Source organism: Mesocricetus auratus, unplaced genomic scaffold (genome assembly GCF_017639785.1).
Source record: "Mesocricetus auratus isolate SY011 unplaced genomic scaffold, BCM_Maur_2.0 Super-Scaffold_4256, whole genome shotgun sequence".
In the NCBI taxonomy this organism is placed as follows: domain Eukaryota; kingdom Metazoa; phylum Chordata; class Mammalia; order Rodentia; family Cricetidae; genus Mesocricetus; species Mesocricetus auratus.
Window position 1 is genome coordinate 72,352,392 of NW_024429182.1, and position 14,607 is coordinate 72,366,998.

A 14,607-nucleotide genomic window follows, 5' to 3' on the forward strand; every position below is an offset into this window, starting at 1 on the left:
GCTAGCGGCGGTCGGACCTGAAGCCGCTGGATCGGGAAGGGATGCGGTTGTCCAGATCCTTCTGGAGGGGGCTTTGGGGAGGACGGGAGGCCAAGATGCTTCAGCCGCTACTGCCCCTCAGACTCTGTCCTCCCTCCTCCTACCCTCCCCCTTGCAGAAATGCCGGGACGTGGGGCCGCGCAGGGGCCGAGCATATGTGACACCTGGCGTTTCCCGGTGGCTTCCAGACTCTACCACTCTCTCTCCCAACTCCTCATGCTAATCTCCTGCCTTCCAGATGTTTATTTTCATCAGTCTATCGCTCCTTGCCTGCAGTAGTGTACTCAGAAGTTGGAGATGAATTTTCAAACTTTAGCCCTGTGTTAAAAGTCCCTGAGCCACAGTATTTCTTCTACTGGCTTCTGGTCTTAAGGATCAGTGTGACACCAATAAAAAGAAAGGAGGTGGACGTCTGTTGAATTCCTGCATGGCCAAGGACCGAGCAAACTGCTGCCCCATCGAATCCTCATTACTTGGTGTTCTTAGAACTCCCATTTCACATCTTAACCTCGCAGACATTAACTTAGCAGCAAGAGAGATTCAAGCCTTCCTAGCTCCAAAGTAGGAACTTGAACCCAGACACTTCCGGTCTGGATTCTGGCTGTACTGTTGGGCTGCCAAACCCCAAGCACCAGATCAAGTACTTCTTCTTTTCCAGCTGAGAATCCTTTTCACATCCCCTTTGCTAGTGCAGAGTGCTTCTCCCTTGGTTATTTCAGAAACGAAATCAAGCAAGCATTTCTTCAGTGCTCTAAGGAGGTAAACTTTTTGAGCACAGAATCTTGGATTTTAGACCTGGCTCTGCCACCTACTATGTGGCCTTGAGCAAACCCATTGCCTTCTAACTTTAGCTTGCCTTTGCATAACAGAGGTGAGAGCCTTCTGACCTGCAGGCTCTTATCCAGTTCTGCCTTACTGTCTTTCAGCAGGTGCTCCACGGAGGCCCAGACCCCTCTGCTCCCCATGGGCAGCTGCCAGGCAGGGCACAACCTGCATCTCTGTCTGGCTCATCACCCACCTTTGGTCTGTGCCACTTTGATCCTCCTGCTCCTTGGCCTCTCTGGCCTGGGCCTTGGCAGCTTCCTCCTCACCCATACATCTGGCCTACGTAGCCCTGACATTCCTCAGGTAAGTACCGTAAGTACCCGGATGCTCACCCTTCTGGTACATGCCAGCCCCTGCCGCCAATCTCACTTCTCTCTCATTCTCCTTTTCTTACAGGATTGGGTTTCCTTCTTGAGGTCTTTTGGCCAGCTGAGCCTGTGCCCCGTGAACGGGACAGTCACAGGGACTTGGCGAGGGCCTCACATCGTCGGCTTACTGACTACTTTGAACTTCGGAGATGCTCCAGATAGGAACAAAACCCAAACATTCCAAGCCAAGGTCCATGGTAGTCAGATAGGATTGAAAGGTGAGATCTGGGGAATGTGGGGGTCCAGCTTCAGAACACTTAGGGTTGGGACCTACATTTGACTTTACCAGACTGGTGACCTTGGGCACATCTGTACATCTTAGTTACTACTGCTGAAGTACAGGTTGTTGAGCCACAGTATAGGTTTTGTGTTTTGTCTCTGCTGTTCTAGTTCCAGGTTTCCTCAGTTCTGTCCTAGCATGCACCAGGAGGCCTTAGTTTTAAAACCACACTCCCCACTATGTATATATATAGAGAGATATGGAGAGAGCTCAAGCATGCCAATACTGCCTGGATTATATAGTGAGTTCTAGGTCATCCCGGACTACATAGCAAGTTCTGAAACCACCTCACATAATACGTATGACAGCATTGAAGTACGAGTCACACACCAATATATATTTCACCCATTTAAAGTGTGCAAGTAAGTTACTTTTAGTCTGTTTACACAACCATGGAGCCACCCTGAAACCCATTTTAGAACTTTTTTATTCATCTAAGAAGATCTGCACCTTAGCTGTCCTTGCCTCTTTTCCTCAGGACCCCAGGCTTCTGCGAATCTGTCTGTCTCTGGTGGTCTACCTGTCTGAACATTGCTACCCTGTGCAGCCCTTTGTGACTTGAGATGTTTAAGGTTCATCATGGTACTGCGTACTGTTCATTCCAGCACTGGGAAGCACTAGATTGGCCGGCAGATCTCTACAAATTTCAAGCCAGCCTAATCTACATAGCAAGCTCCAGGTAGCCAAGGCTACATGATAAGAACCTGTCTCAAAAAAGAAAGAAAGAAAGAATTATGCTATTCTCTTTTTTTTGGGGGGGGACAGGTGTTTGAGGCAGGGTTTCTCTGTGGCTTTGGAGCCTGTCCTGGAGCTATCTCTTGTAGACCGGGCTGGTCACGAACTCACAGAGATCCGCCTGCCTCTGCCTCCCGAGAGCTGGGATTAAAGGCGTGCACCACCACCACTGCCCGGGGAAACTATGATATTCTTTTTGGTTTTTACGAGACAGGGTTTCTCTGTATTGTTTTGGAGGCTGTCGGTCCAGCCTGGCCTCGAACTCACAGAGATCTTCCTGCCTCTGCCTCCTGAGTGCTGGGATTAAAGGCGTGCACCACCACCACCACCACCACCACCACCACCACCACCACCACCACCTGCCCGGGGAAACTATGTTGTTCTTAACAGCGGTTTTTGTGTGGCATACATGTAAGCACCATTGAGAAGAGAAGCAATGGAATATAGGATAGCTCTATGGTTAATCTGGGAAACCTCCAAACTGTTGTACCGTTTTATGGTCTTACAACATGAGCTTTGCATTTTCTTCCATAATCACTCACACGTAGTTTTGTTTGTTTTTGAGACGGGGTCTCTCCATGTAATTCTGACTATCCTGGAACTCACTGTGTAGACCAGGCTGGCCTCCGTGCCCTGTCCCCCAGCACTAAGATCAAAGGCATGCAGTGCATTCTCTGCTTAGCAGTACTTTCATCTCTCATTTTCCGTGTACCCACCCTGATCACTGAGCAGCCCAATTCACTGTGGCAGTGATTTTTCAGGTTTCTTAGTCTTTCCTCTAAGTTGTTTACAGTCTAGCAAGAATACAGTCATAAAAGAAGTACACATCTGTCAGGGTGTGAAGAAGGTTGGTGAGGAAGACCTTTCAAGGACACAGCATCTAAGCTTCGACTTTTAGACTGTTTAGCAGTGTATAATTCCAGGCAAAGGGAGTGGCAGACACAAACGCATGCAGATGGGAAGGAACCATGATGGCATGTTTAGGAACTTTCTGGGGTCAGTTTAGATGGTGCATACAAGGAAAGGAATGCTGAGTTGGGAAATAGGTCCAAAGCAGGAAGTAGAAACTCATGGCAGTCTTTTAATTAATTAATTAATTACATTTAGGTTACTTGTCTCTGTGCATGTGTGTATGTGAGCATGTGTGTATGCCACAGCATACTTTATAGGTCAGAGGACAACTTGCAGGCATTGGTTCACTCCTTCTAGGTATGAGGTGCTACCTAGCGCACACCTTTAATCCCAGCACTTGGGAGGCAGGAGCAGGTGGATCTCTGAGTTGAGGACGGCATGGTCTACAGAGTGAGTCCCAGGACAGCCAGGGCTGTTACACAGAGAAACCCTATCTCAAAAAACAAAGAAATAAAAACAAACAAAAAGATTTTATCTGCTAGTACATTGGGCAAACTCAGTCTAATCAAAAAAGTAATAGGATTGGGTCTCTTCACAGGGAAACTAGGAAGTGACTTATAAGGAATGATGAGAGTTAGGCATCATGTGTCTGTAACCCCATCACTGGAAAAATTGAGGCAGAAGCACAGGTTTGAGGACAGTCTGGACTATATAGCAAGACCCTAGGTTTTTGGGTGTTTTTTGTTTGTTGGTTGGTTGATTGGTTGGTTTTTTGAGACAGGGCTTCTCTGCATTGCCCTGACTGTCCTGGAACTCACAGACCCACCTGCCCTTGCCTCCTGAGTGCCAGGATTAAAGGAATATACCAATCCCACCCCCAGCTGTAAGACCCTGTTTTTAAAGAAAAGGTATAAAACTGGCTGTAGTGAAGCACATCTTTAATCCCAGCACTTGGGAGACAGAGGCAGGTGGATCTCTGCAAGTTTGAGGCCAGCTTGGGCTATGTAGTGAGTTTCTGGACTGCCAGAGCTATATAGCAAGACCCCGGCCTCAAAACAAACAGAGAAGGAAGGAAAGAAGGCAGAAAGGAAGGAAAGAAGGAAGGACAAAAGAAAAGATATGATGAAAAATTAAGATAAAACTTGTGAACTAAGAGGGACATTTAATGTCTGGGACTAACAACACAATACCTGGCCAATGAGTCCATTGGCAATGGGGTAGGAGGGCAGAGGTTGTCTATGGAATTGTACATGTGAATCTTCAGCTGTGATTATAGTGGATATGCCAAGGTATATTTCTTTTTCACTTAGACATATATGGCTTTCTGTATCACTACCTGGTCTGTTATTTTAATGGCTGTAAATTGATCCATTAAGTGGTTAGGCCATCATCTTTAATGTTTTCTCCAGTAAATAACACTATTTTTCGCAATTTTTTTTGTACTCGATAAAACCAAAGCAAACATTTTAGTGTATGTTGTTTTGTGTTTTTTTCTTTTGCTGGTATTTAAGAATGAGCCCAAGGGTTTCATATATGCTATGTAAGTGCTCTGCCATTGAACTATACCCCTAGCTCTTAACATACTTGCATTTTTTAGTCCCTAACTTAGGATTAGTTTCTATAAGTAATATAAATTTTTTTAAGTTCATTTTAGTTTATTATTGGTGTATGGGGTAGCCAGAGGGCAACGTTGTGTAGTTAGTTCTCTATTTCCGCCTTTATCTGGCTTCTGGGTACTAATTGTCAGTCCTCAGACTTGCATGGCAAGGACTTTTCCTAGATGAACCTTCTTACCTGCCCCCTTTCTTCTTTTTTAAATACTGTATATTTGCTTTTTTGGTGTTCGTTTGTGACAGGGTCTCATTTAGACAAGGTTGGTCTCAAACTTACTATGTTGCCAGAAATGATGTTGAACTCATGATCTGCCTGCCTGCCCACCCGCCTCCACCTTCTCTATGTTGGGATTTCAGGTGTGCATTACCACTCTTAATGTATGCTGCCTTGTGGTCCACAGGAATCCTATCACCTGAGCTGTATCCCCAGCCTTGTAGAGATTCAGATCACATAGCAGTGTATGATCAAATGTATGCTCACCAACAGTTTGGTGCGCATCCTCTTTGCTCATTTAAAATGATGATAGAAGTTGGACATAATAGCCATGTCTATAATCCCAACAGTTGGGAGGTTGAGTAGAAGCATTGCCATGAGTTCCAGACCAACATTGGCTAGATAATGGTTTCTAGGCTATTCTGGGCTCCAAACAAACAAAAAACTTTTGGTTTTGTGTCTTTCATAGAAATGCCTTCAACACTTTAAAATTGGAATATAACCTATATTTTCTTTAATCCTTTCTGAAAGCTTTCCTTGATTGGTGTGTTCTTTAATACATCTGGGCTACTTATACTGTGAGATGACAGTCTAACTTTGTATTTTTTCTACTGAAAATTGCCCCATAGCTACTTACTAAGGAAGCCATCCTTTGTCCAGTAATTTGAATTAGGGTGTGAACTTTTAATTTTGGTGCCCCGTGGATAATTGCTTTCTTTAAAATGACAAATGTATTTTTTAAATATTTATTGTAAAGATTTATTTTTTGAGCTGGATGGTGGTGGTACATGTATTTAATCCCAGCAATCAGGAGGCAGAGGCAGGCAGATCTCTGTGAGTTAGAGGCCAACCTTGTCTACAGAGCAAGATCCAAGATGGCCTCCAAAGCTACACAGAGAAACTCTGTCTCAAAAAACATAAAAACAAACAAAAAATGTTTGGTTTTGTTTTTGTGTGTGTGTGTGTGTGTGTGTGTGTGTGTGTGTGTGTGTGTGTGTGTGTGTGTGTGTGTGTGTATGTGTGTTTGCTGGAGGGGACCTGAAGAGGGAATCTGATCCCTTGGAGCTGGAGTTGCAGGCAGTTAGAAACCTTTAGATGTGGATGTTGGGGACTGAACCCAGGTCCTCTGGAAGAACAGCCAGTGCTCTTTGCTGATGGCCAATCTCTCTGGCTGCCCACTCAGTTTTCCATCTCCTGTCTTGTGCCTCTTGTAGGTTCCTCTGCAGGAGAGTCTATCCTCGTCACAGCCAGAGTGGCCTCAGGAAGGGCTCCAGAGACCTGCCTCTATTTCAGTGCTGTTCCAGAAATCTTGCCCTCTAGCCAGCCACCTATATCCTGCTCAGAGGAGGGAGCTGGAAATGCTACCTTGAGCCCAGTGATGGGTGAAGAGTGTGTCAGGGTCTGGAGCCACGAACGCTTTGTGCTCACCAAGCTCCTTACTTCGGTAAATGCCTTAGGTTCATCTTCAAGGCTTTATAGATTGTCATGTTGTCTGAAAGGGTTGGGGAGGCAACTTCGCATAGCAGAGAAAGAATGGCTTGGTCTGGTGTAGTGCCATGCTCTCTTCCAACCCTGGTACTCCAGAGTCTGAGACTGGAGACTGAAAGCTCAAGGCCAGCCTGGACTTTTTTAAAAATTTATTAATTTTCATTTTATATGCATTGGTGCTTTGCCATAGGTGTCAGGTCCCCTGGAACTGGAATTACAGACAGTTGTGAGCTGCCATATGGGTGCTAGGAATTGAACCCAGGTCCTCTGAAAGAGCAGCCAGTGCTCTTAACCACTGAGCCATCTCTGCAGCCCCCAAGCTTGGACTTTATAATGACAGTTTATTTAAAAAGAAGAACAAGAGTGAGCCAGCATAGGTTTTTATAGCCCTGTCTTAGGCTAGAGGCATGTGGTATAGAACAAGCTCAGAACCTCTCTCAGACTCAGCTTCCTTATCTGTAAAGAACAAACATGATGTAATCTACAGATTGCAGTAACTAAGGACTGAATAAGAATGACCTAAAGTCCTCAGCACAGTACCTGATGCAAAACAGAGTTGATCAGAGACAGCCATTTGCTGTTTTCTGACTTGGAGACCAGCCTGGTCTACGTAGGAGTTCCAGGACAGTCAGGGCTATATGGTGAGACCTGGGAGGGGTTGAGCCCCTTTTCCTTGGTAAGATAATCCTTCAAGAAGGATATGAGTGCAGCCCAGCCTTTTGGGATTCATATGGGGTGCTTAGGAATTGCCTAGAAGGAAGCAGGAGAAATCTCAATCTCAGCTGGTTGCTGAGCTGCTATGAAGGTTAGGCTAAATGTTACAGGTTGGCACTGAAGTCGGGGCCATGTAGAGCTCTTAGGGGAGAGAAGGAGGCTCTCACTCTGCAGGTCAGAGGAGCTGGACTGCATGGAGGAAGGGAGCGGTTAAAGGGCTGCTACTCTCACACCCCATATTTTAAAAGGCCACTTGTGCCAGGCAGTGGTGGTGCACACCTTTAATTCCAGCACTTGGGAGGCAGAGACAGGTGGACCTCTGTGAATTCAAGGCCAGCCTGGTCTACTGAGCAAGTTCCAGGATAGCCAGGGCTATACAGAGAAACCCCATCTCAAAGCAAACAAACAAACAAAAACAAAAAACAAAAAAAGGCGATTAGGGGAAGCAGAATCTGTCTCTACTTGCAGTCCTAAAGCAGGTAAAGCCATTTGCTGGCAGCAAGTTTTATGGCTGTAGAAACTGGCTTAGAGATTAAGAGCACGAGCTACCATTCTGAATTATCTGGGTTCAAGTCCCAACACCCACATAGCAGCTTCCAACTATTTATGACCTTAGTTCTAGAAGATCTGATGTTCTCTTTTGGACTCTGCAGGAACTGCATGCAGGTGATGCAGACAAAACACCATAATACAAATACACATGTAAAAATATTTCAAAAGGACCATGCCTGGATGTGATGGCAAACACCTGTCACCCCAGCACTCAGAAGGCTCAAGGCAGGATACACAAGAGAGTCGAGGCCAGCCTGAACTATATTAACAAGACCTGTTTCATTAAAGAGGAAGGAAGGAAGGATGGCAGGGAGGGAGGGAGGGAAGGAGGGAGGGAGGGAGGGAGGGAGGGAGGGAGGGAGACAGGCTGGTGGAATGTGAAGAATAGTGATTTCGGGGAGTCCTTCTGATAGTTCAGTTGATGATTGGGCCAGAGAGCAGTTTGGAGCCTATCAGGACAAATGCTCCCTTCCATCTGCCCCAGAGCTGCTCTCTGAACACCAGGAGGACTCTTCCTCATGGAGGGTTGTCTCTGTTTTTCAGGGTATGGGACAAGAAATCTTCCCACTGGAAGATTCCCAACCCACTCTGTTGTCATTCCCCCTTCCTCCCCGTCCCCACCACTAGGAGGAGCTAGCTCTGTGTGGCACCAGACTGCTGGTCCTGGGCTCGTTCCTGCTCCTCTTCTGTGGTTTTCTCTGCTGTGTCAGTGCTGTGTGCTTCCATCCACGCCCAGAGTCCCACTGGTCCAGAACACGGCTTTGAGGGCACCAGCCTGCTCCTTACTCTGTTCTCAGGTGAGGTTCTGTGGGAGTTGGTGGGGAAGGGATGGCCCCTGAACTTGGTAAGGCAGACCCTTAGAATCAAATACTGTGATTCCCTGAGAGCCCTATTCAGCTATCTCCTTATGGGGACTGAGAACAGTGTTCTCCATAAGTATACTATGCTTTTATTACTTCTACCTTTTCCTTTGTGTGTGGGTGGCCATGTGTGTGCCCTGGTGTTGCATGTGGAGATCAGAGAAACACTTTGTGGGGTTGATTCTCTCCCTCCACATTTATGTAGGGTCAGGAGAACTAAACTTAGGTCATCAGGCTTGTTTTCATGGCAACAACTTTTACCTGCTGAGACATCTTGCTGGCTCTGTCTTTACTGTGAAATAAGTAACTTTCATGTAAAATGAAAAGCCATAAAAGTACATTTTGACAAATTATTATAAAGTGGACACTTGCAAATACCACCCAAGGAAAAAAAATATTATCAGCAATTCAGAAGCCTCCCCTAAACAGGGTAGTGGTAACAGCACATGTCTTTAATCCTGACACTTGGGAGACAGAGGCAAGCAGATCTCTGTGAGTTAGAGTCCAGCCTGGTGTAAAGAGTGAGTTCCAAGACAGCCAGGGCTACATAGAGAAACCCTGTCTCAAAACAAAACAAAACAAAACAACAACAACAAAAAACAAAACTGAAAAACAAACCATGTACATGGCTCCCCTAAAGTAAATAAATATAATAATTTAAAAATAATAATTTTGGGGCTGGAGAGATGGCTCAGAGGTTAAGAGCACTGACTGTTCTTCCAGAGGTCCTGAGTTCAATTCCCAGCAACCACATGGTGGCTCACAACCACCTTGAATGAGATCTGGTGTCCTCTGCTGGCGTGCATAAGATTGTATACATAATAAATAAATAAAATATTTAAAAAATAATAATAATTTTGCCAGGGGTAATATATGTGCCTTTAATTCCAGCACTCAGGAGGCAGAGACAGGTGGATCTCTGTGACTTTGGGGCCAGTCTGCCTTACATAGCAAGCTTTGGGCCATCCAGGGCTGCATAGTGAGACGCTGTCTCAAAATGAATAAATAAATATTAAATAAATTTCAAGAGAAAAACAAGACTCCATGTTTAGGACAGATCTTCAGACGTGAACCCTCTTAATTCACCGTTGCTGCCATAAGGGTAGGTGTAAAGTGGAGCTCTGGTGAGTCTTACAATCAGAACACTACTTGGAAGACAGCAGCCACAGAGGACATGTACGGAAGCATACCAAGTTAAAAACGAAGGTCCCAGTGTATTGGTGAGTGTCTTTAATACCAGCACTCGGGAGGCAGAGGCAGGTGGATCTCTGAATTTGAGGCCAGCCTCGTCTACTTAGTGAGTGCCTACCAACCATGACTACATAGTGAGTTTTCATCTCAAAAACAAACAAGAAAACAGCTTTAATCGCAGCACTCGGGAGACACAGGCAGGTCTCTGTTAGTTTGAGGCCAGCCTGGTCTACATAGTATGTGTCAGGTGGCTGGACCTACAAATGAGACACTGTCTCAAAACAAACAAACAAACAAAAAAGTAAAATGAGGGGCTGGTGGTTTGGTGGTTAAGAGCACTCAGTGTTCTTGAAGGGAACTAGGATTTGGTTCCCAACACCCACATCTAATAGCTCGAAACCACCTGTAACTCTGGCTCCAGGGCATCTGACACCCTTTCTGGCCTCCTTGAGTACCTGTGTACATAAACTCATGCAGGCACACACATATACACATAAATAAAAATAAATATTTTTTTAAAAAGGTAAAGGCAGGGCCTTAGGGGTTAAAAAAAACACAAAAACCTTAGGGGGTTAAAAAATAAATAAAAACAAAATCAAACCACATCCATACATAGGGAGTGTTTTCATTTAAATAACCACACTTCCAATAATCTTCATTGGCTGAGATCCTGTCACTCACTAATCACATACTTGGAATATATAGCTGTATAAAACTGGAAAGCATAATAGTAAGGACTTACGGGGAGATCAAGCACACTGTCAGGAAGGAAGTGTCTTTTTTTTTTTCAATCACGTCCTCTCATTGAGTGAAAAAAATCAATCCAAAAAACACCTTCACCTTGTTGGGCAAGTTCCATCCCATTTGAAAGTTACTCGTCCAACTCTTAAGCCTTCCTCAGGTTCTGCTGGTCTTTGTGTGCTAGGAAATTACTATGGGAGAGTGGAAACCACCTGGATTGTGGAATTGCTCCAACCCAGAGGAACTGGAAACTCTAGATAACTTTGTTAAATTTCCTTATAGCTGGGACTCACTGTCCCATCTTCTCTGCTTAGGATGGGAAAGAGTGGAGCCCATTCAGCCCAGGGGTGGGGAAGGCTTTCAGCTGCTTTGACCCTTGGTTGACCCCTGTGAGATTACATGCCAGAACTCTCTCACGATGTCCCTTCTGCTGCTCCTGCCTCAGTTTCTGTGTCTGCAGTTTCCAGGGGCTTTCTTACCTGTCCTGTTTCTCTTATTCTCCAGGTGAAGATCACATTCTTGGGCCTACTTCTGAGTTTAGAAGACCTATTACAAAAAGCAAAGATCTGGATGGGGGAAAATAAATGGCTTTTTGATCACTGTCGTGTAAGGTACTTACTGGGGATTGGGTTAAAGTCACATTTTAGGGCGCTTTTCCTTGTTGCACACACTCATGATGAATATACCTGCCATAGCATGTACGTGAATACCACACAACGATGATTCTGTCTCTTCAGCTTTTCCACGGGTTCAAAGCATTGAACTCAGGTTGCCAGACTTTCATGGCAAGCACCTGCTTAGCTGTTTGGATCCTGTCTCTTTTGTGGGTGCTGTGATTGAACACAGACAGGGCCTCATATATGCGAGGCAAGCATTCTATCACTGAATGATATCCCCAGCCCTGTTTTGTTTGCTGGTTTTTTGAAACAGGATCTCACTATTCATCCCTGGCTGTCCTGGAACTCGCTCTGTAGACCAGGCTGGCCTCAAACTCAGATCTGCCTGCCTCTGCCTCCCGAGTGCTGGGATGAAAAGCCTGAAGCATTCTGACCCCTGCTTTATTTTCTCTTCTTTGAGATGAGCTCACACTATGTAATCCTTGCTGGCCTGAAACTCAAAACCTTCAGATGTCACCCTCGCCAGTGTACAGATGGCTAGCATCCTTATTCTGTTTATAATACAGGTTTACGTAGGGCATAGGGTCACTTAAAACTTTGCCCATTTTTGTGGATTTCCTTTGGAAAACATTTGCAGGTTTTTTTGTGTGTTTGCTTGTTTGTTTGAGACAGTGTTTTTATGTGTAACTGTCCTGGCTATCCTGGAACTTTATTTGTAGACCAAGCTGGCCTCAAACTAATAGAGATCTGCGTGCTTCTGCCTCCTAAATATTGGGGTCAAAGGCATATGCCACTATGCCCAGTTTGGGTTTTTTGGTTGGTTGGTTTTGTGGCTGCTTTGTTTTTGATACTGGAACTCCATTAGGTTACACACTGCTGTGGAACTTGTATTCTCTTGCTTCAAATTCAGCCTGCTGAGTATTAGAATTTTAAGCATAATACCTTTCAGATGTACTGAGACCCCCCCCTCCCCAACTGTGCTATTTGATCACTTGTTTTCTTCCATGAACTTAAATTGTCGATTCTGTTAGGTAGGGGCTTTTAGACAGAGGAAATGCTTTGACATAAATGCATTATGACTTTTGACAAGTTGTACAACCCTACTGGACCTCAGTTTTCCTGTAGGGATTTGGCCTATTGGGTTTCCCCAACTTTGGCAGGTTATCCTCGCACTTGGGAGCTCAGGTCTAGTTTAGATACTTGGGAGCATCATAATGGCCCGTTTTCCCGCCTTTTCCGCGCAGTTGCTAGCACCCTTGCTTTACTCTTCTCAGCCTTTATCCTGCACGCAGGCGCAGACCACAGGTTCCCTTCCTCGCGCGCCCCCTCGGAGCTTCCCCTAGCAACAAGCTCAGGCGCAGCGCGAAAGCTGGGCGGGCGCATGCGCCACAGCTCTTTCCACCGGCAGTCCTCGGACCGCGCGCTTGGGCTCCTCCCCAAGCAGGCCCAGCCTTTCTCCTCTCCTCTTCCCACCCAGGATCCGCGTGGCGGGGCGCGCGCGCACTTGGGCTCCCGGGCAGCCTCTCGTCTTGGCCGCAGCAGCTAGGGGCGAGGGGCGGGGCTATTTCCTTTGGGGTACCACCCCCTTTGGCCTGGCGTCCCTACCGCGCCTGCGCGCTCCCGCCCGGTCTCCATCTTGGAATTGGGAGGAAGAGGGAGAGGGAGGCCGGGACGAGAGCGGGGCTGTGGTGCGGTGAGAAGCTGAGACGAAGAGGAAAGGGAGTGAGGGCACAGGGACGATCAGCAGCACCTCAGCTACATTCTTTCAGTTGTTCCGGAGAGGGAGGCCGGGAAAGGGAGGAGGCCAGGGTTGGAGTGGAGGCTGTCACTCTCGGACCTCAGCCTGAGAGGGGCCGTGCAGCCGGGCGTCCTCGGGGTGGGCCCGGTGTCTGTGGCGGAAGACCTGGGGCTCAGGCCCCTGGGTTCCAAATTTTTGAGCTTGGTCCCTCGTTTCTTAAATACCTAGGTATCAAGCCCTCATATATCAGATATCTGGGACTCGAGTCCCAACCTTTACAAACCTGGGTCTCTGTTTTATACAATTTAAAATACCTGGGACTCAGGACCTTGCGTGCACCAGTGTCCAGGGTTCATTCTCCAGGCGTCCAAATATCGGATTCATTTTTGGTCCTTGCAAATATACGGGGCTTAGACCCCACAATCGGAAATCCGGGATTCAGCAACTGTCGCCCTCGAGTTGGGGGAGGACTGGACCGCGAGGTCAGATCAGGTTGTCACCCCCTCCCCTCCAGGGGAGGCTTCCCGGGCCCGCCCCTCAGGAAGGGCGAAAGCTGAGGAAGAGGTGGCAAGGGGGAAGGTCTCCTTGCCCCTCTCCCTGCTTGTCAGAGCAACTGGAGTACCCCAGGCGGAAGCGGAGGCGCTGGGGCACCATAGTGACCCCTACCAGGTGAGACACGGGTGCATGGGCATGAGTCCCTGTGGCCAGCACCTTTCTTTTGAGCTGGGGCTGGATAGGCCCTCTCCTCAGGATGGGGAGCCCTGCTGGGTCCGTGGTCAGTTTGTGGCCAGCCTCGCCTTCTGCTGCCACCTCTTTCTCTCTTCCTCTTCTCTTCATTGTGTCTGGTTGAAGGGGGACCTCGGGTGACAGGGCCTGTCGTGACACCAAGGGTCACGCCCTAGGATGCTTAGCTAATCAAAGGGATTTCCACCTTTCTAGTCTCATCCCTTATTAATTTTGCCCCCATAACCACCTCTTCTCTGTGATTTTATTATACTCTTTTTTTCCAGACTGCCTTAGGGTGTTGATTCTCATGTAGGTGGGCTTGTCTTTATTTATTTATTTATTTTGCTTGAGGCAGCCTTTCTGTAGCCCTGACTAGTGGATCTGGCCTTAAATTGGAGGCAGTCCTGCCCTAACCTCTCTGATGCTTTGATTACAGGTACAAGCAACCACACCGACTGCTTTATATTCTTTTCTGACTTGGTCTAGTTGGAGTTTTTGTCCTTGCAAAGCTGTGTGTGTGTGTGTGTGTGTGTGTGTGTGTGTGTGTACACACTTGGTAATATTTTCCTCCAGCTGCATTTACCCACCTGTCTCTTGCTGTGACGGTGTAAATAATTTCATACATTTGCCAAGTGACCTACCCTTTTTTACAGAGTACTTTAGCATACATTTTTCTCATGCCACTCTCAGATTGCTCCTATGGGAACTCTTTTATTATTGTCTTCCCATTTTACAGTTGAGAACATTGATACCCAGAGAGGTTGTTCAAGGTCACCCAGTGGTAGAATCAGGATTTTAACTTTACTTGTACCCATTTCTTGCCATCTTTTTTCTTCTGAGCCTGGGCTTGATCAGTTATCCACAGGAGATTGTATCTGGAGGTTTAAAAGTGGGGATATAGTGATCTTCCTTTCCAGAAAGGCTCTACTCAGGAGCTTCTGAGAGGGAGTCCTGCTGTGCTTCTGCCTCATGGCTTTGGTTTTGTTGTGACCTTCATTTTTAGCCTGATCCCAGACTTTGACCTGGGTTCCAGAGGTAGCTCTCTCTTCTAACA

At 46.6% G+C, this 14,607-nt stretch overlaps 1 protein-coding gene across 10 annotated transcripts in view; it reads left to right on the forward strand.

Annotated features, from left to right (window-relative positions):
* Tmem219 (transmembrane protein 219) overlaps nucleotides 1–14,607 on the forward strand; it is a 34,343-nt gene that overhangs the window by 17,660 nt on the left and 2,076 nt on the right. For 3 of the 10 annotated variants that reach the window (XM_040754269.1, XM_040754272.1, XM_040754263.1), the window contains 6 exons: nucleotides 969–1,167; nucleotides 1,261–1,450; nucleotides 6,141–6,370; nucleotides 7,782–7,794; nucleotides 8,308–8,477; nucleotides 10,977–11,083. In XM_040754269.1, coding sequence (XP_040610203.1) covers nucleotides 1,003–1,167; nucleotides 1,261–1,450; nucleotides 6,141–6,370; nucleotides 7,782–7,794; nucleotides 8,308–8,477; nucleotides 10,977–11,083 — 875 coding nt within the window. In that variant the 5' untranslated portion in view covers nucleotides 969–1,002. Of the gene's footprint in view, nucleotides 1–6; nucleotides 799–965; nucleotides 1,168–1,260; nucleotides 1,451–6,140; nucleotides 6,371–7,781; nucleotides 7,795–8,223; nucleotides 8,478–10,976; nucleotides 11,084–14,607 lie in introns of those variants that run through there. The other 7 variants (XM_040754262.1, XM_040754260.1, XM_040754282.1 and 4 more) reach the window with 5 other exon arrangements.